Source organism: Camellia sinensis, chromosome 12, assembly GCF_055761805.1.
Source record: "Camellia sinensis isolate YWXY chromosome 12, ASM5576180v1, whole genome shotgun sequence".
In the NCBI taxonomy this organism is placed as follows: Eukaryota; Viridiplantae; Streptophyta; class Magnoliopsida; order Ericales; family Theaceae; genus Camellia; species Camellia sinensis.
Window position 1 is genome coordinate 117860289 of NC_138972.1, and position 24482 is coordinate 117884770.

General features: G+C 35.2%; 2 protein-coding genes across 4 annotated transcripts; one reads left to right on the forward strand and one right to left on the reverse strand.

Annotated features, from left to right (window-relative positions):
• The first annotated feature begins 2180 nt into the window (after positions 1-2180).
• Positions 2181-7835, forward strand: LOC114269088 (putative polygalacturonase). 2 transcript variants are annotated; one of them, XM_028210351.2, is made up of 6 exons: positions 2181-2959; positions 4397-4714; positions 5707-5827; positions 5936-6110; positions 6204-6274; positions 6701-7835. In XM_028210351.2, exons 2-6 carry the CDS (start codon positions 4541-4543, stop codon positions 7372-7374), a joined length of 1215 nt encoding a protein of 404 aa, XP_028066152.1. In that variant the 5' UTR covers positions 2181-2959; positions 4397-4540; the 3' UTR covers positions 7375-7835. The 2 variants fall into 2 exon arrangements, with proteins under 2 accessions (XP_028066152.1, XP_028066151.2); XM_028210350.2 differs by having other exon boundaries at positions 2526-2955.
• A 544-nt stretch (positions 7836-8379) lies between these two features.
• Positions 8380-16664, reverse strand: LOC145804736 (zinc finger (MYND type) family protein / programmed cell death 2 C-terminal domain-containing protein). Of its 2 annotated transcripts, XM_082899695.1 has the most exons (10): positions 16088-16664; positions 15899-15982; positions 14830-14963; positions 14562-14659; positions 14046-14134; positions 13840-13945; positions 13417-13571; positions 13269-13339; positions 8967-9081; positions 8380-8818 (listed from the first exon to the last, which is right to left on the reverse strand). In XM_082899695.1, exons 1-10 carry the CDS (start codon positions 16382-16384, stop codon positions 8648-8650), a joined length of 1320 nt encoding a protein of 439 aa, XP_082755821.1. In that variant the 5' UTR covers positions 16385-16664; the 3' UTR covers positions 8380-8647. The 2 variants fall into 2 exon arrangements, with proteins under 2 accessions (XP_082755821.1, XP_082755822.1); XM_082899696.1 differs by lacking the exons at positions 13840-13945; positions 14046-14134 and having other exon boundaries at positions 16088-16601.
• Between the last annotated feature and the right edge of the window lie 7818 nt (positions 16665-24482).

The following is a 24482-nucleotide window of genomic DNA, read 5'->3' on the forward strand; positions in this document are numbered from 1 at the left end:
AAAGGTAAAATCAAGAAGAATGCTAAAAACAACCTTTAAGATTATTGATAATATTGAAAAATATGTAAAATTTATATTAAAATATTTTAAACATACATTAAAATTTAAGAGTCATGCTAACTTTAGACCGTTATTAACGAGCAATATCAAGACTAACGACAATTTAATTTTAAATGCATGTTCGCCTTGTTTGGTAAATGTTATTTATTTTTTATTTTTTTGGATTGAAATCTATAAAAAGATAAAATAGGTTAAAATAATTAATAAGACAAAATGTCACATCAAATTTATAATCATTTTATTTTTTATTTCATAAACATCATATCTAACTATAAAAAATAAAAAAGTTTAGGAGTTTTAAAATAAGAGCTCTAAGGCCCCGTTTGTTTTCAAAGGTAGAATGTAAGGGATTCATAGTGAGGGGATTAAGTAAAATTGTGTTTGTTTTGATTATAATTGTTAGTGTAGGAATTGTTAAATTATTTTTATATAAAATAATAAAACAAATAAAAAAATATAAAAAATTAAACATTAATATTTAAAAAAAAAATTCCAATATATAAAAAATAAAAAAATTTCTTATCCTCTTATTATTTTTATAATACCATCTCCACCTCCACCTCCTCCATCTCAATCCCCCTTCCAACCTCCATCTATATCACCTTATTCATTCTAATCCCCTCTCCAACTTTACAAACAAACACAACACTAAATAACCTCACCTCCATCCTAATCCCCTCCCATCTATTTAACTCTAAAACAAACGGGGCCAAAAAAAGTTCTGAGGGGTGAAATCCACCCATTGAGCCTCCGTTTGGGAAGTGGGTTGGCTTTTTGGCTTTTTGACTTTTTTGACTATTTTAGCCTGGGCTTAAAAGCTTGGTTTGGGAAGGGCTTTTTGGCTTTTTGGCTTTTTTGAGTTTTTTTGTGAGAGAAGAATGTAATGATTATGGGTTGGATGTGATGTTTTGTTTGTTATGGCTAAAATAGCCTATTTTGTTTTTTGTGGCTAAAATAACTAAAAAAACCTCCAACCCACCTTCCCAAACGGTGCCTATATGATGTTTTGGATTTTTTTTTTTGCCACATCGAGTTCAATTAAAGTTATGTATCATCGCTCTACAAAAAAAAATAATCACCTTTTCAAATATAAAAATTTTAATTTTACTAAAATAATCAAAAATTAAAACAGTCAATTTTTCAAACACCCACGTTAACAAAATCTTTATATATCGATTTTATTAACGTGCATGCATCGTACGTTTGTACATTAGGTTTAAAAATAAATGTAATAAAGAATATATAATATTTTAAAACTTCTTTATGATGTGTCTTGAAGCTATGTTTAGTTTTGATTTTTTGGTTAAAAAAAAATATAAAGGATAAAATTGATTACAAATATACATTCAAATCATAATTATTATATTTTTTTCTCTCACAAAAGTCAAAACTAAAACCTAAACGAAACTAAAAAAGTCAAACTAAATTATTCAAAAAGTCAAAAAGTCAAACTATTTTAAGTCTTTTTAAATGAAGACTTAGAAACATATGTTAACAAATCCCATTATATATATTTTGAAAAATATTTGAGGCTCTCAAAAGTACCTACGTCCCGTTTGTTTTCAAAGGTAGAATGAAAGGGATTCATAGTGAGGGGATTGATAATGAGAGGATTAAGTAAAATTGTGTTTGTTTTAATGATAGTTGTTAGTGTTAGAATTGTTAAATTATTTATATATAAATAATAAAACAAATAAAAAAATATAAAAAATTAAACATTAATATTTTTTTAAAAATTCTCAATATATATAAAAAAAAAATACCAACTATGTTTCCTCCATCCCAATCCCCCATTCGAAGGCCTTTACTAATACCAGGGATTAGGAGTCCCCTCTCCATCTCTCAAAACAAACATCCTATATAGTAGTCCCACCTCACTATCAATCTCAATCCTCTCCCTATAACCCCAAATAAACGGGATAATAATATAATAAGATATGCATTAATTTTTAATTTGTTAAATTTTTAATATTGATAAACTCAATTCTCATGTGGTATCTTGCTGAATGAATTTATAAGTATAAATGTGAGAGTGAAATTTGTGAAAGGAAATCAAGCCATAGAAACAATCTGCCTTGTCAATAATTAAGGCCTCATTTGAAAAGTAAGAGTTTTAGGCCAAGTTTGACCGCTTAAAAATAATTAATTTTTTAATTTTTTAATTTTTTTTGTCATATTATTTTTTTATTTTTTTACACATTTTTTTCGTAAAAAGATAAAAAGTACACTTATTTAAGTCATCCCAAACAATCCCTTAGTTTAAAAGTAAAAAAAATTATTAAAAAAATAAAAAAGTGTATGAATTATATTGAAAAATAAAAAAAATTTGTTATTTCTCTACTTTTTATATATTTTTTCATAAAAAATTTAAAAAATCATTACAAACATAATTTTTCTACCTCATATATTAACCTCTAAAAAAAATTAAAAAATTACTAAAATAATCCGTTGCCAAAGCGTGGCCTGAGTGTCGGCAGCAATTAGCCGTTTGGAAAAGCGATCAATGGTTGTGGATTGATTAATGGGCAATTTACGATTCTAAAATTCTACAATTATAATTACTATTATTTTCAGTGCGCTTTCCATTGAATTCCAATTTCCATGTAGCACTACTAGTACTCAAAATGCTATGATTTGCTTCTTCATGCTATTTTTTTGTTGTTGTTGTTGTCGTCGTCTCTTTCTCTCTCCTTTTCTCTCTCTCCGTCCCTTCGTCTTTCCTTTTCTTTGGGTTCTATTCCATGCCAATTCACTTATTATTAATTGGCATCATCATGTTAATCTAATTATCACTACCCTTCTCTTCTTCTTCCTCTATCCGTTTCTCGTTTTTGTTTCTATTCACTGTGCTGGATGCTGGATGATATGGGGAAGAAGACGATCATGAAGAGGCTAGTAAGTACGTTGTTTTTGTTTTTCTGCTTTTTAATGTGTTTTTTGTTGATGGGTTTTCATTTTTAACGCTATTCAATCCAGTTTCAAGACTCACTTTTTTTTTTGGGTGATACTTTCATCGAATACCTGGGCTGCATAATTTGTTGATGTTTGAAATTTTTTCTCTACTGCATTGTGTGAGTGTCTTTGCCATAAAATTTAATGGTTTCAGAGTGTGTTTCTGTGTTAATTGGAAGATCCAGTCGCATATTGAATGTTTTTATTGATGGGTTTTCCTTCATGTTGTAATTTTATTTGATCCAGTTTGAAAACTTTTAGTTTTTTATTTTTATTTTTTGTTCTTGCATCAAATACTTGGACTGTGTTGAGCTTTGAAAATGTTTCTGTAGAGCATTGTGTGAGTCTCTTTGTCATAGAGTTTCGGAGTTTCAGAGTTTGTTGATGTGTTAATTAGAAGATCAAGTTTCATATAGTTACTTTTGGTTCTAATCAACTTGATCTTTGAGTTTTGTTGTGGTGTTTGTTCATTTGTTTACATTGTATGTATGGGCAATGAAATCTTGGACAGTTTGATTACAGTACATTTTCTTTGCCCTTGAAATTCACTGTTGTCCAAGCAAAGAAAGAGATCCAATATGTACTTTTGTGGAAGCAGATTATTAGGTTTTGTTTTCTTGTTCATGAATTCACATGATAGTTGCTTTTGTTTGTAGTTTTCATTTATTGCTTTGAAATCAATCGGCTACACAGTCTCCCATATTTATGTTTCTATGTCGTAATAATAATAATTTATCATCTGTTCTTCAGCCTTGTGCTAATCTTTTGGATCCTCTTCTATGGATCCAAATCGTACTGAGTTCTTTGAAATTGTTTTGTTTAAAAAATGAAAATTTTTAAATGATCGCTGTTTTTTGCTTATGGCTGGGTGATCTATACAGCTATTGATGTACCTGTAAAATTTTTCTATTTTCCCTGGACTGTAAATTTTCAATTAGTTTTTTTTTTTGAAATTTTTTCCAACGTCTCTTTCTAATTTCTTTATCCTTTTGTTAATAAATTTTCCCAAAATCTTCAAAAATTTGTTAAAGAGTCCAATCTGATAGACTGTTGCTTAGTCATGCTCTGCTATCTTTTTTATAATGCTTTTCACTGCTTCATTTGAGTGATTTTGCTGATTGAAGAGGCCATTAATGTTTTTCCTATTACTTTAACATTCAAATACAATTAATCCGAAATATTTTTTAATATAATTTATTGAGGTTCTTTGTTTGGTTCTTAAGTTTTGAATATTGAAATGGTAAGTATATCAATTCGAACCAAAAGAGAGATTGCATAAATAGTAATTTTTTTTTAGAAAGTAGGAACTAGGAACTGCTTGCATGTTGAATTTCTGTTTTACAATGCTCTTTACCTTTTTCTTTTTGTTCCCTCTTCTTTTCAGGTGGCACTACTTTTGCTTCTGGCAATAAGTGATGCTGTTGAACCCCTTAGGTTTCAAAATGAAGGACAATGTGAATCCACCACGCCTTTGGAACCTAGACCTCACAGCGTGTCCATCTTGGAATTTGGGGCTGTTGGGGATGGGATGACATTGAACACAGTTGCCTTTCAAAATGCCATTTTTTACCTTAAGTCATTTGCTGACAAAGGCGGGGCCCAGCTATACGTTCCATCAGGCAGGTGGCTTACTGGAAGCTTCAATCTTACCAGCCACCTTACACTCTTCCTGGAAAGGGGAGCCGTAGTTCTTGGATCACAGGTTTTTATTTCATTAAAATTTTTACTGGTTTCATAATTAAAAACACAAAACAAATGCATACTTGAATCTCTTAGTTTTGCTGCGGCGACTATGAAAACTATGGTATAAGTATGGGATAGAAAACAGCTAGCGCAGAATCATAGGGTTGTGGAACAACAGGGAATTTTACTGTTCTTATTCAAATCTATTTAATGGAGAAAAAGATGTTGTGTTGATTTCTAGGGTTATGATTTTATTTTTTGTTTTATTTTTTAGTTTTGGAGGTATTGATGAGAGACCTTTTTTTTCTTTTAGCCTTTGCACGGTTCTTGACCTCCCATATATATTATTCAATACGCTTGCCGCGATAGCTTATCATATTTCAGTTGCCAAAAGTAGAGTAAACTGTAACCTGTGGAAAATCTGAGGACTGTGATAGAATAAGCAAGAAATAGTGATATAAATAGAAATACAACCAATGATGGAGCAAGATAAGAATAAAGTAAGCAATCAGTAGGAGTTACTTTTCTTATTAGGTGAGAATCAATGTGCAGTTGGAAAGAGGCCAAGATAACTAGTGCCAAGAACTTTCTAAAACCAACCTTGTTGTTCTCCATAATTGTTTTTATGCTCCTACTTTTCTTTCTTTCTTTTATACATCCTAGTTGGAATATTAAAAGGCAAGCCATATCAGCCGACCCAACAAGAAAAAGTACCACATTCACTGTTATAATTGCAATTTAGTGTCCATTATCTAACTAATGGAGTTATAGTCTGGATGGAAAATAATATTCATACAGAATAGAATTTGAGGCTAGAATGATGAATGATGTGTCAATGACATTCTTGCAATTATGAATCATAGTGATGGGCATTTTGACTCTCGACACATCATTCTATATGGAGCTTTTGTATACAAATTCTATGTGTATAGCATTACCTATTTCGGATTCATATCAATACTTGCACATCCTTCCCACCAGGGTGAGTTTTAAATTTTATTTACTTTGCAGGATTACTCTCATTGGGAAATAGTTGGACCTTTACCATCTTATGGCGAAGAGACTGAATTGCTTGGTGGAAGATATCGCAGCTTGATTAATGGACATAGTTTAACTGATGTGGTGATAACAGGTAAGGATGTCTCCCTGTTTTTTTGTTTTTTGGTTTCTCTTTCCATTGTTGGTATTTCATAATTTTTTGTTAGTAATGCAAATTATGTACATCTATTGATTGCACCAGGTGACAATGGAACTATTGATGGGCAGGGTTCTGTATGGTGGGACCAGTTTCGTTCTCATTCCTTAAACTACAGTTGTCCGCATCTTGTGGAATTTATCAGCTCTGATGACATTGTTGTGTCAAATATAACCTTCTTAAATTCCCCTGCCTGGAATATTCATCCAGTATATTGCAGGTAGCTTGATTAACCTCCACCAAAGACTTTTTGTAAGCATTATAAGGTTTATAATTTAAACAAATATGACTATTACTTCTTGTTATGATGCAGTAACGTGCTAGTTCAAAACATAACCGCCCATTCTCCACCAGCATCACCTTACACTAGTGGAATAGTCCCAGGTTCGTACGAAAATATTTCTAAACTCGGGTTTATTTATGTGTGTTTTTTGGTTTTATGTTTATCTGAGGATAAGACTATTACCTTTACATATACTATTTTTTTTCTAATATTCAATATTTTGGTATAAATATAAAAAGCAAGACATTCAAAACATTACCAGCCTTATTTTCTTTCCTTTCTTCTATAACAGCTTAATCTTGTCTCATTTTATAACAATACGAGGCTATAATATTGCTTGATTTATTTATTTGATCACTTGTACACTGCTTTCTGTGTAGATTATATATGATAGAACAATTATTTCTGCCTTATACATAATGGTGTCAGCTGTACAGTTTCCTTTTTAACATTTTGAGTGCAAGATTGCTTGAGATCATATAATTCAATATCTTTATCTGACAAAAAGACGAAATAAAATTTATCAGATTCTTCTGAGCTTGTATGCATTGAGAATAGCAACATTAGCGTGGGTTATGATGCGATTGTGCTCAAGAGTGGTTGGGACGAGTATGGAATTTCTTATAGCCGACCAACCACAAACGTTCACATCAGGAATGTTCACCTTCAGTCTTCTTCCGGCTCAGGTCTGGCTTTTGGCAGTGAGATGTCTGGTGGCATATCTAACATACTTGCAGAGCATCTTCACCTTCATGATTCATTCATTGGCGTTGAAGTCAAAACATCAAGAGGTAGGGGCGGTTACGTAAAAGACATTCTTATATCAGATGTGGAGATGGCAAATGTTGATATTGCTATTGAGGCTACAGGTCAATTTGATTCTCACCCAGATGAGAAATTTGATCCGGATGCACTTCCAGTTGTCCAACTCATCACATTCAAGGACATAGTTGGCACAAACATCACTACTGCAGGGATGTTTTCGGGAATCTATGAATCTCCATTCACATCAATTTGCCTATTTAATATTTCATTTTCCATTGATTTTGACCCTTTGACTACTTCATGGGTATGTTCTAATGTGTCAGGTTACTCTGAGTTCGTGTCTCCTGAACCATGTCCCGAAACCTCCTCATTTTCTAATTCTTCCACAGCTTGCTTCTTATTTTTGCATTCAAGAAGCCGTGTAGCGATTTTATGATACCAAGATCTTAAGCTACATCTTATTGGTGTAATCGAGGGACTAAATGCTTCCCTGGGTTCCACTTTGAATTCAAGTGGATAAATCATCTAGTACGTTGCAAATTCAGAATCTTTCATCGATTGAGCATTCTCAAATCGTGCATTGGACTCTTCCAGATTGGTGTCTCATCCTGGCCAATTACCCATGTACAGCCTCATTTTTCTTCATTCATATGTGTAAGGAAATTTTTGGTAGTGCATTACATATAGAAGCTATGCTTGCTGAGTTTGATTCTTTTGCCTTTTTTTTTAATAATAAATTTTGCTTTTGAACTTCTTCTTTTGTTTTTTTGGTTATTTATTTTACAATGTAAATTTGTGTATTGTTGATAGACACCGAGATTGGTTAGTAGTTGATGAGCAAGGGAAGGATGTTCATGGGAGTGATGTTTGAATAAAATTTTCTTTGTTCTTGTGAAATTACCAACATACTCTTTCTTGCTACTTGTTAATAATTTGCATTACTTGGTATTTCTTGCATTAAGATCCCTCTTAAGTTGTTGATAACTGTAGAAATTTTTGTAGGATCCCAGCATAAGTACATCAGGTTCAACAGCATAAACCTCATCTAAATGCTGCATAATGTCCTATTTTGTGATTTGTAATGATTGGTGATCAATATGGATCAAGGACCGGTTTATGTCCACATTTGGTGTCAAGATATGCGAATTCTCGCTTTCAAAAATGATTTCCTATGTTGCAATGAAAAATAATTCTTGAAAGGAAGACAATAAAGTTTAATATCTCCCTCCTGATCATCTGCAACAATTTTTTGGAAATTGTTAGAACCATCACAAATCAACAAGCACTTGAATTATCCAGAATTAGACTCCGATGTCTCCACATGATGCAAAACAAATGAAATGGAACAGGGTAAAATATGACCATCTAATATATACACTAGATTAGGAATAATGCAAAAGAATTGCCTCATTTGTCACAACTTTTCACAAGTCACAGAAAATTGCAATATAAATGACAATAAAATAAAATAAAAATCTTTATCCCAACTCCACAAGCCCCAACTCGGAGAACAAGTTGGAAAAACAAAAAGCATTCAATCAAAACTGAGACAGACGTTGAATTTGTATACAACAAAAGGAGAAAAAACAAAAAGGATTTATGTTTATCCCAACTCCATAAGCCCCCAACCCGGAGAACAAGTTGGAAAAATGAGAAGTTTTCAATCAAAACTGAGATGGATGTTGAATTTGTCACAATCTCATGTGTCGTCAAGGTACAGCAACAGATTGAGAAGCAAGCTGAACCCAACAAAATTCCTCCTTGTAAGGTCCATTGTTTTCCTCACAAGAAGCTTCACATGTATAGACAACAATAGTTGCCCAATCAAGAGAATCCACATCATTTTTCACTCCAAAGTAGTAAAGCAACTGTGGCAAAATCTGGGATGACCAAATACAAACATAAACCAAAGGTTTGAATGGAAGATCAGATTTCAGATAAATAGGCACATACATAGAGCTACAGATTAAATTGAAAGACTGTAGCAATGACAGAAAAATAAAAAATTGAAGGAACATTATTTCATACCTGAAATTCAAATGCTCGAGGGCCGCCACAGTAATTGCATTTAGGAATATCAGTCTTGGATGGCTGGCCACTGAACATGGGCCATAAGGGTTTAGCACTTTCATACCTACAATACCTGTTATATTTAAAGAAAGAATTGAATTAACCAACCAGATCAATAATATTATAGCTCAGAGGTAAATTTGCCACAGGTAAATGTTATCAGAGGGAAAAAAATAATAATAACGATGAATGATATTCCAAGATGTGAATTGGCTAGTTATTAAATTAGAAATGTTCCAAGTCCAACACCTTAAGTGGGTCCATGCCTTTACACACCTGAAACATAAACTATAGACATGCAAAGGTATATATATACGTGACGCAAACAAATTTTATGTGGCATACAGCACACACATAGTGATGCTGATGCACAGAAATATTTATGTACAGATCTACATATTTTATACCATCGATGGAACACTTAAAGCTATTCCACTGATGTTTAGTGTGCCTAAAGCAAGATGACAATTTAAGTGCCATTACGTGCCTCAAACAAAATTTGCATGATTATTAGGAAATTAAGGAAGCCTGTAATCCATATTAGCGATTCAATACCTATTTCTGTTAGAATTTACCACTCACCTACTACCTCCACTATCTTTCTCCACACCTACCACCTCCACTATCACACACTCCACTACCATCCACCTCCACTATCACACACTCCACTACCATCTTCTCCTCTATATATAGGAATTGTATCTTGTAATCTATCAATCAAGACATCAATCAATAATACATAAATTCTTTCATGGTATCAGAGCAAGGTTAAGAATTTAATATTTTTTCGCTTCACCGGCGGGCGGCAACCTCGCCTTGGCCGCCCGCCGGACCTCAACCTAGTCCGCTAGAATTGTCTACTACATACCTACCTCCTCATCATATCTTCATAACATCTCATTCTCTCTCGGCATCATAGTAGCCGTGATACTGCTCATACTTCTGGACAGTGGAGAGAACATCGTCTTTCTCGATCTTTCCGCCGACGCCGGTGGCGAGATCCAAGGCTCCGGCTTTCGACATCACTCTCCCCAAATAGTCCATAGCAGCTTCTCCACCGGAAAGATACTCCTAACAGCAGCGGAAAAAAGGTGTTTCCCTCAGCCAAACAAGGCTCAATAGCTGTGGTCCTCATCAAAATACGTGTAATTGCTACTCCTGAACTTGGTTTCCCTATCCTTGCTAAAAAGCTTCTCAAATGCTTCCGGGCCATGTTCTTCTATGTACTTCTCAGCAGCAGTTAGAATGTCATCTGGCTTACTGAAGATGTCCTTCTTCCTTGGGACATACTAGACGTTAACAGTCTGCTGTGGGTTAAGAAAGAAAGGCCTCAAATAATGCTCATAAACATATGCAGCACCACTGATACTCTTTATGATGGTGGATATTTCAATGCCATTACAACACAGCACCTTGAAATTTATTTTATTTTATTTTCTTATCTCTCTTTCTGACCATTACAACACAGCACCAGCACACTTGTTCCCACCTTTCATCATGGTCTCCACTTTTTTTTCTTTTTTTATATTTATTTTAATCCATCTTTTTTGAAAACAAAACCAATATCACTTTTTTTAATTCCTTAATTTATTTTAATAACATGAGTGGCCTCTCTTTTCCACCATCTCCCTCTTTTTCTACACAATATTTTTGTACCACCGCCCACTCCATGATTTCCATATTAATATTATTATTATTATTATTATTATTATTATTATTTTCACAAAAAAAAAAAAAAAAAAAAAAAAAATTCATTCCAGTTGATTTTTCTGCCTTACCACACCTACCATTCGAGTTTGCCAAACACACTTATTTTATTCATGTCAGGATCAACCCCGATCATAATTTTACACGAGAAAAAAAAAAAAAAAAAAAAAAAAAAAAAAAAAAAACCACCATAACACACCCAACACCCACAGTGGGATTTTTCTTCTCTACTCTGCTGCAGATCTCTTCTTCTTTCCTCCGTCCTGGGCGGCCCTTGACGGTGCTGCCTCCGTGTTTCCTACGCCGCCGAGCACGTTCACTCCTCCATACTCCTCCACTGCAGCATACGGCGGACCTCCAAATCGGAACATCACAGTGGCCTTCCGCTTCAGCTCCTTATTTTCTGCTTTCAGCACACTTATCTCTGCTCGCGCATCCTTATACATGCGTTGGAGCAGAGCCAGCTGGGAATTTAAATGCTGCACCTCATTTGTCCTACTCTGCAGCCGGTTCGACAAATTTGTGACCGCCGTCATGGTTTCCACGCATGACTTCAGAGTATACTGATTAGCCTCAATATCAGTTTGCACCGCCATTTTTTGCTCCACCGACCGCATCGGAAAGTTCAATGGAGCAAAACCAGAGGTGTTTGGTTGAGGTTCACTGGCCACCGCACCAGTTCTCTCTCTTGTTGACTCGTTGAGGTCGGGAAAGAGGGTGAGCAGTCCACGGGAAGACGAGGACGAGGCCATTTTTCTGGGCAACAGAGTGTTACAGCGTATTACAGAGTTTCTCTCTCAGCACAACAGTGTTACAGCCTCTCTCTCTCAGCACAACGAAGAGTTTTTCAGACTCTCTCTCTCAGTACAACGAAGTTGTTTTTCAGAGGTTTTTCGCAGCTTTTCTTTGCCTCAGCCTCAGCCTCTGTCTTATAGCCGAGGCAGCCACGCGCATCGCGCGCCTCTTGACGCCCGACAAACTGGCACGCCTTTTCATGGCACATCTTTTGATAAAGTGGGCACGCCTTTTGATGGCACGCCTTTTGAAAAATTGGGCACACCTTTTGAGGGTGCAACTTTTACAACGGTCCGACATGACCCTATAAACTGTCCCGACATTGATTCCGGTTAGCTCCTTTATGGGTCCGACAAGACTCTGTAAACTGTCCCGACATTGATTCCGGTTAGTTTCTACAAGGGTCCAGCAAGACTCCGTAAACTGTCCCAACAACTGTCACAGCATTGTCTGCTACAACGGTCCGACATGACCCCATAAACTGTCTTCTACAACGGTCCGACATGACCCCATAAACTGTCTTCTACAACGGTCCGACATGACCCCATAAACTGTCCTCTACAACGTTATGACACCCCCATACAGTGTCCTCTACCACGTTATGACACCACCATACAGTGTCTTCACCAACGGTCTGACACGACCATACAGTGTCTCCTATCTTTTTTTATTTTTATGTATTTTTCTTGTTTTGTTCCTCTCTTCAAACTCAAGTTGGTTAGTTTCTATCCTCCTTGAGTTTGCGGGGGGCTGTTAGAATTTACCACTCACCTACTACCTCCACTATCTTTCTCCACACCTACCACCTCCACTATCACACACTCCACTACCATCCACCTCCACTATCACACACTCCACTACCATCTTCTCCTCTATATATAGGAATTGTATCTTGTAATCTATCAATCAAGACATCAATCAATAATACATAAATTCTTACAATTTCCCATCAACTAAAATGCAGGTGTAGACACCACTTGAGAGAGGAAGGATAACATAGGTCTTATAAAACCATCAGTCTAATTGCTGCCCAAGAAATCAATCTGGCATCAGAGTGGAAGCACTTTACAGAGTGAAACTTTAATCTCTAAATCACACAGCCAGAAATCACTGGTGATAGGCCTACAACATCTATGCTGGCAAAAGAAAATTTTGAAATATTTCTTCAATTTATGTCATATGCTAAATATAGCAGCTCATCATTAAATTATTACAATGATGCAGAAAGTACATTACAGCTGCAGTAACAATTTTCATCTTCATATATTGCACAGTGCTAATTCTATATATTTAGATTGATGTATATGGATTTATAGCATCAAAGGATCTCGCTATGCATCTTGAATTGTAGCAAAAGACATTAATGCATCATATCCTAAATTCTTATTTAATTTTCTTGACTGCGTGCTTCTACTAAATTATATTTATAATAATTTATTCTTAAAGCTGTATTTTGAATAAACTAAATGGCACCCAATGAAGATATAACATACATAGGTGCACCCAGAGTCAAATAAGAATTGAGATTTAGAAATCAAAGAATTACATAGACACAGCACTAATCTTTACCTAGGCTAGGTAACACAGGATACAACTATTTTAAAAAGATCTTCCCCAAGAAGGCAAGAGGCTGCAAATTTTTGTTACATCTTATCTTGTTTTCTCAAAATTGAGTTGGTGTATTTTCCCCGCATGTAATATGGTGCAAATGTTCATAAAATGATGACATGTATCCTTGTATGAAAGGTAAGCAGTCACCTCAACACTTGCTCAGGGCCCCTGGCTATACGCTCTTGGAAGGAGGCCCAACTCTTCTTGTCACTGTCCCCCTGTTTAGCAACAATGAAACAGAGCCTATAAAGGTTTGTAAAATAATTTCAAGATTGTGTAAACAAGCTATCCATACCTCAAAGTTGTCCAACAATGACTTGACTGCTTCACCCATTCGGCTCCCAGAAACCAATGAATTAGAATACTTAATATCTTCAGACAGCCCTGTGTCAAATTCACATTCGTCCTCATTTATGATCTCGTATTCGGGCCATATGGTGTTGCTTGCAACTGTTCATATATAGAAATTTGATCAGCAGTGAAATTCAGAAGAATCCAATCTCATGGATAACCTTTGCTAATGAAACCCTAGATTTAGAGTTGCTATTGACTGAACAATTTCTAAAATGCCATCTAAGAAATGAGTAGAGATTATGAGTTTCATAAAATAAATAAAAAAAACACGGGTCGTTTGTATCAGTGCAAGTACACATCCCCTATAAGCCTATGGCAGCCAATTACCTCCTTGTAACATAATCAATAATACATTAATACTGGCCTTTTTGTGTCTCTACTGAATTGTTGGTAGGGCTAGTGTTAGATGATTGAGGATAACTGTTCAACTGTTGACATTCAATTTTATGACCTGATCTCCAGTGCATAGCCTACAAGTAAAAAGGAAGGACGATTCAAGATTCAGGATTCAGGCCTGGATAACCTCAAATACTGGAGCATAAAAATAATAACAAAATTTTCTCTAATTACCTGATGTTTCTTCGAGCAATAACGTGCTCTTCTACAGCTACTACAAACTTTATCTCCTTTCCAGGTACCACACCAATTACACAGTGCAGCTAAAGCAAGCATCATCAAAGAGATAATATCATGAGGATGCTAAGGAAAAGAAACAACATGTAGTTTGAAGTACATAAATGCATCCACACAAGTTTCAGGCAAAGTCCTTGTGTCTGCTATCATTTAATCAGTTATTAATCACGATGGAAGCAAAAAAAAAAAGTACATGAATTGGCTTTTTACAATTATACACCATTAAAAGTTGAGAAGTATACAAATGCAGCAACAATTTCAAAATCTGACACAACTGGGTGTAAATTACAAAAAACTAATGAAGCAACTCCAAGAGAGCAGGGTTAAGGTTTTGTATAGCTGAGTTCATAATGATAATACTGATGATTGCCATCAGACCTATCAATAAATCTAAGTCTAGCAGAAACCAAAGAGTAAGACTGAACTACAAAGGGCAATGAAAGAATATTATACCTCCAATGCCAGAAGGTTTGTCAGTCCCATCATGTTTTGGGGGTTCACTTGAGTAAAAAGGATTCAAGCGAGCCAGCTGACTGCGAAAAACCTTCACGCTTAACAAAACAGTTTCATAATCAGAAACACAAAGTAAAAAAGGATAAAGTGAATAATTTGTTCAAAATTGATTCTCCTTGATGGGAAACCAAAAAGAGAGAAAAAAAAATTATAAAAAGAAAAAAGAAAAGAGATGAAATTATGAGGACTGAGTAATCCCAACCATTACCTTCGAGATGCCTTCTCTGGTTGCTGTTTCCATTGCTCATGTTGATCTTGGAGAAGACAAGTCATCGATAGACACATGAATACAAATAATGTGCGATGAAATGTAGGTTCCTTCTCAGAGAGGGGTGCATAAACCTAGGGAATTCAATGAACCAAAAAAAACTACCATCAAATTCAACTCTCACACCTCTGTTCCTTTTAGTGCTGCATAGATAAGTGAGTTGAAAAGGGACTGCTAAAGTGAAAGGAAGGATAAGATAAGAATTTGGCAATGCGTAACTTAAACATTGGACTAAAGCAGAAGTCACATTAATCCATCTTTTGGAGCAAAAAATTGACATGAAACAGAAAGTCATAAAATAGATAATTTTAATCTTTCAGTTCAGTCATTTGCTGCAATAATTTGTAGGCCCAAACTGACAGTTTCCATTTTGGAATTTTTGTTTTGTTTTTGTTTTTGTGCCTAAAGCCCAACCAAAATATAAACCATACAAGGGCAGACCAAGCCCTGAACATCAGCTTGAAACCTGAGAAAGACGCTAGAAGTGCACAATAATATCAGCTCTCTTTAGCAATCCAGGATTTGGGACACGCTCTCTTTAGCAATAATATCAGCTCACCCATTGGCCTCTCTCCATTGATGAGAAATATAGCCACACTAATTCCCAATTTGCAATTCAGACTCAAAAAAGTCTCTGATGGCATTTGCTTTCACTCTACAAACCAGCGGGACGTTTAAAAAGGTTGAGTCATTTGGATCATGAGAGGCACTCATAAATTGGCATCAGACACCTCATAACACCACACCTAACAACACTCAATGAGATGATGCAAAGCAGAGGTGGGAATGAAGGCTTCACACACCCTTCACTTATGAGTTGAAAGCTGAAAGAATCATCACACCATAACTGAACAGTTGGAATAAATTGACAACAATGGCAACTTTTCACTGAATTGATGATCTTTTCATGGTTGCACAAATATAACTATGCAAGAACAATAGGTACAAGAACTGCAAAGGACATGTCTCTTTGTTTAAACAGTTAAAATTACTATGAAAAGATATACACCTGAAGCAAAAACTGCAAAGGCTCGCCGCAAATTTCACAGTGACAAGATCTTCCAGAGGGCAAATTAATCGGATCCAACCAAGCCTAAATTAAATTAAATTTAAATTTAAAAAAAAAAAAACATGAATTAGATTTCTAAAATTCAGCAAAAACAGAATGAAAGATTAAAGAAAGGACTTTTAGACGTACAGGAACTCCCCCAGCCTTGCTTGGAAATAATTGACGAAGAAGCGACCACCGATTCCTGGGCTTTTCCACAAACCCTAGCGTTACAGGTACTTGTTCTTCATCTTCGTCTTCGTCTTCATCGTCGAATGTATCACCATCACCATCACCATCACCGTTAATTTGAGATTCGTCGTCTTCTTCCACATCAATGGGACGGATTGGGAGGGCACTCAGCTTCGGCAAATAAGTGATTTGGAGGGTTCTCAGATTCTTCAAATAAGAATCTTCACTCGTACCTCCCCCAATCTCGTTGGACATTTTAGCTAAATTTTGTGTGGAAATACACCACCCAAAGTTTACAATCAAACTACAGCAAATTACAGACACTGTTGAAAGATTGTTCTTGCTCAACTACAGATAAAGGTATACATATATATATATATATATATACAGATACATTCACAGAAGAAGAGATAATTGAGGAATGAATGCATGAATCAGCCAGGCAACCCTACAGGGTTTAGGGTTTTGCGACAAGAGAAGAAAAGAAAATAGGAACGAACCTGGGACAAATCAAAACCAACCAGCCCGAAAGCCCATTGGTCATAAGCCCACCAATCCAATGGATATAAACCCAAAATATGTGTCTACCCTCAATTTAAATTCATAAATTTAAATTCTTACTATATCCTAATATGAATTTATTAATAAAGATAATAAATATTAAATTTTATAATAATTTTTTTTTATTATATACCCTAATCAATTATTTCAATTCAAATCTTTGTATCTTCTTTTTCAAGACATCAAAATTATTTCTTATTCTTGTTCTTCTTCTTCATCTTCCCTCTAAAACCCTGATCTATCCTACCAAAACTCATTATCATCATCAATATTATTATTTTTGAAATCTTAAACCCTAGAAGAAAGTTTGAACGAAATCAAATAATGGATGACAGATGAGAGTAATAATTAACATAGTTTTTTGAAACAATCCATCAAAAAGGAGGTAAGTATTCATATAAAAGGGTTTCACAATTTTTGTAGAGTATCATCAATTATTTTTTAGATTATTTTTTTACAAAAATTAAAAGGTCAAATAATTAGATTAATAATAGGATAATGTTTCGTAGCTCGAAACTATCCCCCCGAATCCCCCTAATGCCCAAAACGATGTCGTTTTGGGCATTTTACTTTTTTTTTTTCTTCTTCTTCTTCTTCTTCCATTTCAGGTCTGAAACGCAGAGGAAGAGGGAGAGGGAGAGGGAGAGAGAGAGAAGAGAGGGGAAGAGGAGGAGTCGCAGCCCCGTCGCAGCTCCTCGCAGTCCGGCCACAGCTCGTCGCAGCAGCAGCAGCTCGCCTCCGGCCCCCTCCAGTTATGGCCCCCTCCAGTCCGGCCCTGTCCACTTCCACTCCTCCTCCTCCTCCTCCTCCTCCCTTCTCTTCTCTTCTCCTTCTCTGCTTCTGAAAACAAAAAAAAAAAATTAGGGGGATTCGGGGGAGGCTTTCGAGCTCCCCCCTAGCATCACCCTTAATAATAACATATTATTGGAGTTATTCTTATTTTGTCATTTAAATATTACATTATTTTTTTGTTACATTGAAAACCTAGACAAGTGCACCACCAATTTTAACAGTCCAAGTTCATAATCACTACAAAAGTAATTCAATGTTTGCAGAGCTAATCTTAAGCACTAAATATGAATTAAGAGGCAAACACGTTAATCAAAAACCCCAATCATCAACAATGAAAAAAGAAAGAAAGATTTTTCTTCTCACAAAGATGATACAGTCACAAATGCAAAAGTTGCAAGCTTTGGAATTTTCAGGCAGCTACAAAGAAGTAGCATGAACACAAATTTTACAAGAAACTTATATTATTGTTACTTAGATCTGTAAAATAATATTAAAAAGAGGTGAATTTGAACACACTACCCAAAAATTAAAAAATAAAATAAAATCAGATCAAACCCACTAAAAAATAAAATAATTTAGTTTTTTTAGTTTATTTATTATTCATTATTTGGGTTTAGCTTGAGAATAATTTAAGAAAAATAATAAGGGATAATAAGAGTAAAATAAAATTTTAAATAATTAAATAAGATGTACTTAAAAATTAAAAATACTTAATAATTTTTTGGTAAAATCCCCCAATCCAATCCCTTAACGTACCCAGAGCCTATTGGTCATAAGCCCATTTGCTATTACAATACCATACATATACATAAAATAATTATTATCATTACAAATGTGTCACCATTGTATTCGTAACAAATATTAGTGTGAGGGTGGTTTCAATTTAATGCAATAATGACATATGAAGTAGTAAATATTTTATGGTACATATAATGTAATAATGTCATACTGATTATATTTTTAGTACAATTTGATGTAGTATGTTACCACTATATAGGTTTAGTAGGTTCTTTCACTTATATTTATTTGAATGTAATCATGACAATTTACTTAGTAAACCAAATGTAATTCTTGTAGCATTATTAGCTGATTATGCTAAGAATGGTCCCATTCATATTGGTGTGATAGAAGAAAAATAGACTCTTGAGACACGAATTTAGTTGTTTCCAAGCTATCTGTGCGGCACTTCGACAATCTCAAGCTTCTCTTAACGATGCTAATGTTGGACAATCTTCACTGTATTTAAATAGATTAAATTCTGTTGTGTACAAAACAACAACAAGAATATAAAGAAATAAAGAAAATGAGAGAATTTGTTTGATTACAAAAATCAAACTCGAAATAATAAATAAATAAATAAATAAATAACAGATTTTATTTTGTTACAAAAACAAAATTTAAATATGATTTTAATAAATAAAAACAACACTGAAAATAAATTAAATAATTTACTTGATTTAATTTCTTCGAATTATTTTCTGATCAAGTCCAGTGTTTGACACTGTGTCCTTAAGATAGATTCGTCCTCTCCACTGTGCTATCAGAATTTGGACGTCTATCTCCCAGGATGAAATGATCTACCACAAACAATAGCAGCACTACAAATTGTTTGCCTTACGAACACACTAAGTGTTTGCACTCTTTCTTTCAGAAATAAAATGCAACAAAATGAAGAATAGAATAAGCAGAGGTGAAATATGAAATTTCTGAATGAATAACATCAAATGAGGGTGGTCCTATTTATAGATGTAAAGGTGGCTCTTGGTTTTAAATTGAACAGATATGATACCTGTTGGTTTTGAATTCAAACAGATTTGAATCTGTTAATAATTCAAACAGATAGCAAAAATTGGGAAGGGCCCTGTTTGGGTGTGCACTAATTCCAAATTAGTTTATTTCTGTTTGAAAACGGGAAGGGCCCTGTTTGGATGTACAGAAAATCCAAATCAGTTTAATTTGAATTCTGGATTTTATTTTACCAAAAATAAAATTAAATTCAAATGTTTTTGGCCCAAAAAGATTAGTATTGGGCCGAACAAGTCCAACCCAACCACACACCACGCACCCGCGTCCAAGCCCAGGCCCAGCCCGCCCGACCAGACGGGCGGCGGCGCGTGCGCGTGGTGATTTTTTGGGTCCAATAGGTTTAGCCCATTTTGCCCATAACCTCTCCCTCTAAAACACTTGGATACCCCTTGGGGCACACCCCAAGTACCAAACCCATGCCTTATAAACCCTTTCAAAACTTCCCACCAAATCAATGTGGGACAAGCCATTTTACAACCTTAAGGAATTTTCACCAAAATTCCATTTTCATGGAGCACACTTTGGCTTCAATTTTCCATTCACTCGGTAATGGTTTTGAGCAACCAAATATACCACGTGAATCACAACGCGGCATAGAACGCACTACTACTTTGACCCGAGTAAATCGACACTCAGGGCCCACCTAAAAAATAGATCAAACTTGAGAAAAAATTCTGGTTTTACCTAGAATTTTTCTACCATTTCCAACAATCCCCCACATGAATGGAATTTGATGACAACGGAAATGCAACAATATGCAGACTTTAACGAAAGAGTATAAGTCGAAAAATATCTTGCATCAGGATAGGTAGTTTTCGGCCTTGAACCTTCCCTAGTGATAACCTATCGGACTTACTGGCTAACCAAGGGACGCGATGCCTTGAATTGTTCAGCCGTTTGTGTAAGCCAAGACAATAGATTTCACACAAAATATCTTCTAACACATCGTGGTTCTCACTGTTGTGTTCATTTTGGTCTTGAACGCGCCTGGTTTTCATAAGTGTTTCTAGAGAATTTAGCCTTTTCATTCTCATAGAACCGGCCCCAGTTCAACACTCATATAGGTGATTCTTATTGTGAGTATCTCCTTATACTCGTCTTGATTTTATGCCTTAATCAAGATATAAGTAATCATTAAAAGCAAATCTTATCCTTATACCCCTGCAGACAACATATGTTGCAGATATCACTCTCACCATAGGAATGAGTAGGAATTTTAATCCATTGGTGATTTCTGGCGAGCCATACATAACTTCGTTGTCCCTTTGAACTTAGTTCTTGGGATCTCCAGTCATATAAGTAGGGTTACCATTATGACGACTCTTTATGTAATAGGCTTTAATCCCATCCCCTTTGATGAACTATACACTAGCTCTTTTGTCAAACCTTTTGTTAACGAATCCGCAATATTCTCTTTAGATTTTATATAATCTATTGAGATTATTCCGTTTGACAACAATTGCCTTACGGTATTATGTCGACGACGAATATGTCGTGACTTACCATTATACATATGATTCTGTGCCCTGCCTATTGCAGATTGACTATCACAATGAATGCAAATAGCTGGCACAGGTTTTGGCCACATTGGAATGTCTTCTAAGAAGTGACGAAGCCATTCTGCTTCTTCTCCTGCTTTGTCCAAAGCAATGAACTCGGATTCCATAGCAATGAACTCGGATTCCATTTTGTGGATCGTGCGATGCAAGTTTGTTTCATGGATTTCCAATAAACAGCAGCGCCTCCTAGAGTAAAGACATATCCACTTGCGGATTTTGAATCTTTAGTATCCGATATCCAATTTGCATCACAATAACCTTCAAGTACTGCTGGATATCGAGTAAAGTTCAAACCAAGATCACGGGTGAATCTTAGATATCTAAGAACCCGAATGATCGCTTTCCAATGGTCTTCTCCGGGGTTACTAGTGTACCTACTCAATTTACTGATAACATAAGCTATATCAGGACGAGTACAATTCATTAGGTACATTAGGCTTCCAATGATTTGGGAGTATTTTAACTGAAACACTGCATCACCTTTATTTTTTGATACATAAAGACTGATGTCTACAGGTGTTCTAGCTAAATTCAAATCATCCTTGATAAATTTATCAAGAATTTTCTCAATATAATGAGATTGAGATAATGCATATCCGTCAGATGTTTTAGTAATTTTCATTCCTAATATAACATCTGCGACCCCCATATTTTTCATATCAAATCTTTTGTTAAGCATTTGCTTAGTTGATTTGATCATGTTTTGACTGCTTCCAATGATAAGCATGTCATCCACATAAAGACAAACTATGACATATCCTTGGTCAGTGTTTTTAACATAGACGCATTTGTCACATTCGTTTATCTTAAACCCATTAGTAAGCATTGCATGATCAAATTTTTCATGCCATTGCTTAGGTGCTTGTTTTAATCCATAAAGGGATTTTACAAGTCAACAAACTTTCTTTTCTTGCCCTGATACTACAAACCCTTCGGGTTGTTCCATATAGATCTCTTCATTTAGATCACCGTTTAAGAAAACTGTCTTAACATCCATTTGATGTATTTCTAATTTAAACAACGCTGCTATAGCAATAAGCATGCGAATGGATGTTATTCTTGTCACAGGGAAATATGTGTCAAAATAATCCAGACCTTCCTTTTGTCTGTAACCTTTAACAACAAGTCTTGCTTTATACTTGTCAATTAAACCATCTGCTTTCATTTTTCTCTTGAATATCCATTTATATCCAAGAGGTTTAGAACCCGGTGGAAGATCCACCAATTCCCAAGTATGATTTTGCATAATGGATTCAATTTCATTATTAACAGCCTCTTTCCACAAAGGTGCTTCAGGACCTGTCATTGCTGCCTTAAAGCTTTGCGGTTCATTTTCTAACAAGTACGTCAGAAAATCTGGACCAAAGGATTTTGATGTTCTTACTCTTTTACTTCGTCTTGGTTCATCAGTTAAATCCTGTTGGTCGAGACCATTACTAGTCTCTTGTGTTTGATTGTCATTAGTCTCTTGACTTTGTGTACAATCAGAAGTTCTTTTCTGTGAATTTAATTCCTGTCCTTTCTTATAAGGAAAGACATGTTCAAAAAACACAACATTCCTTGACTCTATAATAGTGTTCACATTTATATCAGGTATTTCTGATTTATAAGTCAGAAACCGATATGCACTACTATTCTGAGCATAACCAATAAACACACAGTCTATTGTTTTTGGTCCAATCTTAGTTTTTTTAGGAATAGGAACTTCAACTTTTGCCAAACACCCCCACACTTTTAAGTATTTGTAGGAAGGCGGTCGACCTTTCCACAATTTATAAGGAGTGCTGTTGTTGTGGGGTATTCTATTAAGAACATAATTAGCAGACAATATTGCTTCCCCCCACAATTTCTGTGGTAAACCTGAACTTAGTAACATGGCATTCATCATTTCTTTGAGGGTTCTATTCTTCCTTTCAGCAATTCCATTTTGCTGTGGAGAATAAGGGGCTGTAGTTTGGTGAATAATGCCATGTTGTGCACAAAATTCATTTAATGGTGCATCATATTCACCACCTCTATCACTTCTAACCATTTTAATGGTTTTACCAAGTTGATTTTCAACTTCTGTTTTGTAGAGTTTAAACATTTCTAAGGTTTCATCTTTACTTCTAAGTAAATAAACATAACAATATCTTGTGCAATCATCGATAAATGTTATGAAATACTTTTTGCCTCCTCTAGTTTGAATAAATTTTAAATCACATACATCAGTATGAATTAATTCTAGAGGTTCGGTTTTTCTTTCAACTGATTTAAATAGAGCCTTAGTTAGTTTCGCTTCTACACAAATTTCACATTTATGATTAGGGTTAATTTCAAACTTTGGTATATGATCTAAACCAATTAATCTACGCAAAGTATCAAAATTCACATGTCCTAATCTACCATGCCATACATTTGACTCAAGAATATAAACAAAAGATGTGTTATTCTTATTCATAGCAATTTTTGGTACAACTGTCATTACATTCAACTTAAAGAGACCATCACTCATGTATCCCTTACCAACATACATACCACTCTTTGTTAATACAAATTTATCAGACTCAAAGACAAGCCTAAAACCATTTTTACTTAACAAAGAACCAGAAACTAAATTCTTCCGGATGTCAGGTACATGCAGTACGTTGTTGAGGGTCAGTTCTTTCCCTGATGTCATCTTCAAGATAACTTTTCCTTGTCCAGCCACAGTAGAAGTAGAAGAATTTTTCATGAAAAGTTGTTCATCATTTGTAGCCTCATTGTAGGTAGTGAACATCTTCTTGTCCGCACAAATGTGACGAGTTGCTCCAGTGTCAACCCACCACTCTTTGGGATTTCCAACCAAGTTAGCCTTAGACACCACAGCAGAGAGGTTGATGTCATTCACTCCGTCAGAGATGTAATCCAATTCTGTTACATTGGCCTGATTGGTGGTCTTCTTACTTGTACTTCCATGATCCTTCTTAGAGCGGCGGCAGTCAGAAGCTCGATGTCCAGTCTTGCTACAATTATGGCATTTTCCTTTGACCTTCTTGTTGCCATTGTTGTCGCCTTGTTTAGGACCATCTCCAGTAAACTTCCTCTTTTTGTTATGTGGTTTATGAACTTGTTCAACCACATTAGCCTTGGACTCAATGGGATTTTTCCCATTCCTCTTTTCAGTCTTTCGGTTATCTTCCTCAATTGTTAATCTTACAATCAACTCATCCATGGTCATCTCATTGCGTTTATGTTTTAAATAATTTTTGAAATCTTTCCAAGCCGGTGGTAACTTTTCCACTAAAGAAGCGACTTGGAATGACTCGCTAAGAGACATACCTTCTGAATGAATATCATGCAAAATTATTTGAAAACTTTGAACTTGAGAAATTACCGTTTGGGAGTCTACCATAACAAAGTCCAGAAATTTACCGACGACAAATTTCTTCGTGCCGGCATCTTCTGTCTTGTATTTCTTCTCCAAAGAATCCCACAATTCTTTTGCTGTTTTCAGAGGACTGTATACATTATACAGCATATTGTCAAGGCCATTCAGGATGTAGTTTCTGCACAGGAAATCTGAATGTTTCCAAGCATCTATAGCGGCAACAACTTGCCGATCACTTTCACCCTCTTTAAGTGCTGGAGCCTCTTCATGGAGAAACCGGGCCAAA